Source organism: Apium graveolens, chromosome 4 (assembly GCF_009905375.1).
Source record: "Apium graveolens cultivar Ventura chromosome 4, ASM990537v1, whole genome shotgun sequence".
Lineage (NCBI taxonomy): Eukaryota > Viridiplantae > Streptophyta > Magnoliopsida > Apiales > Apiaceae > Apium > Apium graveolens.
In genome coordinates, this window is record NC_133650.1 from 21,523,503 (window position 1) to 21,524,628 (window position 1,126).

At 42.5% G+C, this 1,126-nt stretch overlaps 1 protein-coding gene across 1 annotated transcript; it reads right to left on the reverse strand.

The window, feature by feature from the left end:
* Nucleotides 1-342: 342 nt before the first annotated feature.
* Nucleotides 343-819, reverse strand: LOC141718412 (uncharacterized). The gene has a single exon (XM_074520793.1). It carries the CDS (start codon nucleotides 817-819, stop codon nucleotides 343-345), a length of 477 nt encoding a protein of 158 aa, XP_074376894.1.
* Nucleotides 820-1,126: the final 307 nt, after the last annotated feature.

Consider the following 1,126-nt stretch of genomic DNA (forward strand, 5'->3'; position numbering starts at 1 on the left):
CTATCGAAAATTCGATCTGGGGATGAATATGCTGCACGAGCTAGCTCATGTGCAACCCTATTGGCAGATCGTCTGAGAAATGACACTGACACTGTGTTTTGATCATCTAACATGTTTCTACAATTCCTTATAACTTCACCAAATGGAGAATTCACTGTACCTGACTACGAATTGCTTGAATCACCACCAAGCTGTCCGATTCAACTATAACATTTTGCCATCTCTGATTCTTAATCCAGCTAAGCGCTTCTTTAACCGCCATGGCATCAACCATCTCTACAGATCTCAGCCCTTCCATAAGCACCGTCCTAGCTTGAGTGACCTCTCCCCTCTCATTTCTAGCTACCATCCCGATCCTGACGCATTAGTCTCTTGAAATGTGGATGCATCTACCGAGACCTTGATCATTGACTCCTGCGGCCTCACCCAAGTATAATCACCGTCCCCTTCGTAAAGTTGGGGAAAGCTAGTGCAAGCAGCACTCTTTTGGGCATTACTCCATTGATCAAGATACTTTTTGGCTTGTGCAATAACCATGTAAACTCTAGTATACTTTCTATTCCAAACAACTTCATTCCTCGCTTTCCAATTTGACCACCACACTGCAGCAACCTCTGTTCCTTTTCTTTTATCTGTCATTTCTATCACCTGATCCCACCACCGAAGTAAACTTTGCCCCGTATACTGCAAATCCGGCAACATCAGCTGCCAACATTGAGCTGCTACAGAACATCTCAGAAAAATATGCTCTGTTATTTCATTTTCCATCTTACACACCAGGCACATAGACTCCACTCTCACTTCTTTCTGTTGTAGCATTGTTACAGTAGGCAAACAATAAGAAAGAAACCTCCACACCAAGTTTAATATCTTTGCAGGAGCTTTTATTCGCCATATTTTTCTCCACACACTACCGTTATCAGCCACATTCTAATTGCCTTTTTGACGCTGTAGAAGATTATATGCACTTCGCACTGAGTAGTCACCATGAAGCTCGAGTGAGCAGTAAATTATATCTTTTATACCAACACCAGCAATTTGCACCTGCTTTATACATCTTTGATCCCGTTCGTTAAACAGGTCCCTTAAAATTTCCTCATCCCATCCGCTACCATCCACTGTTATT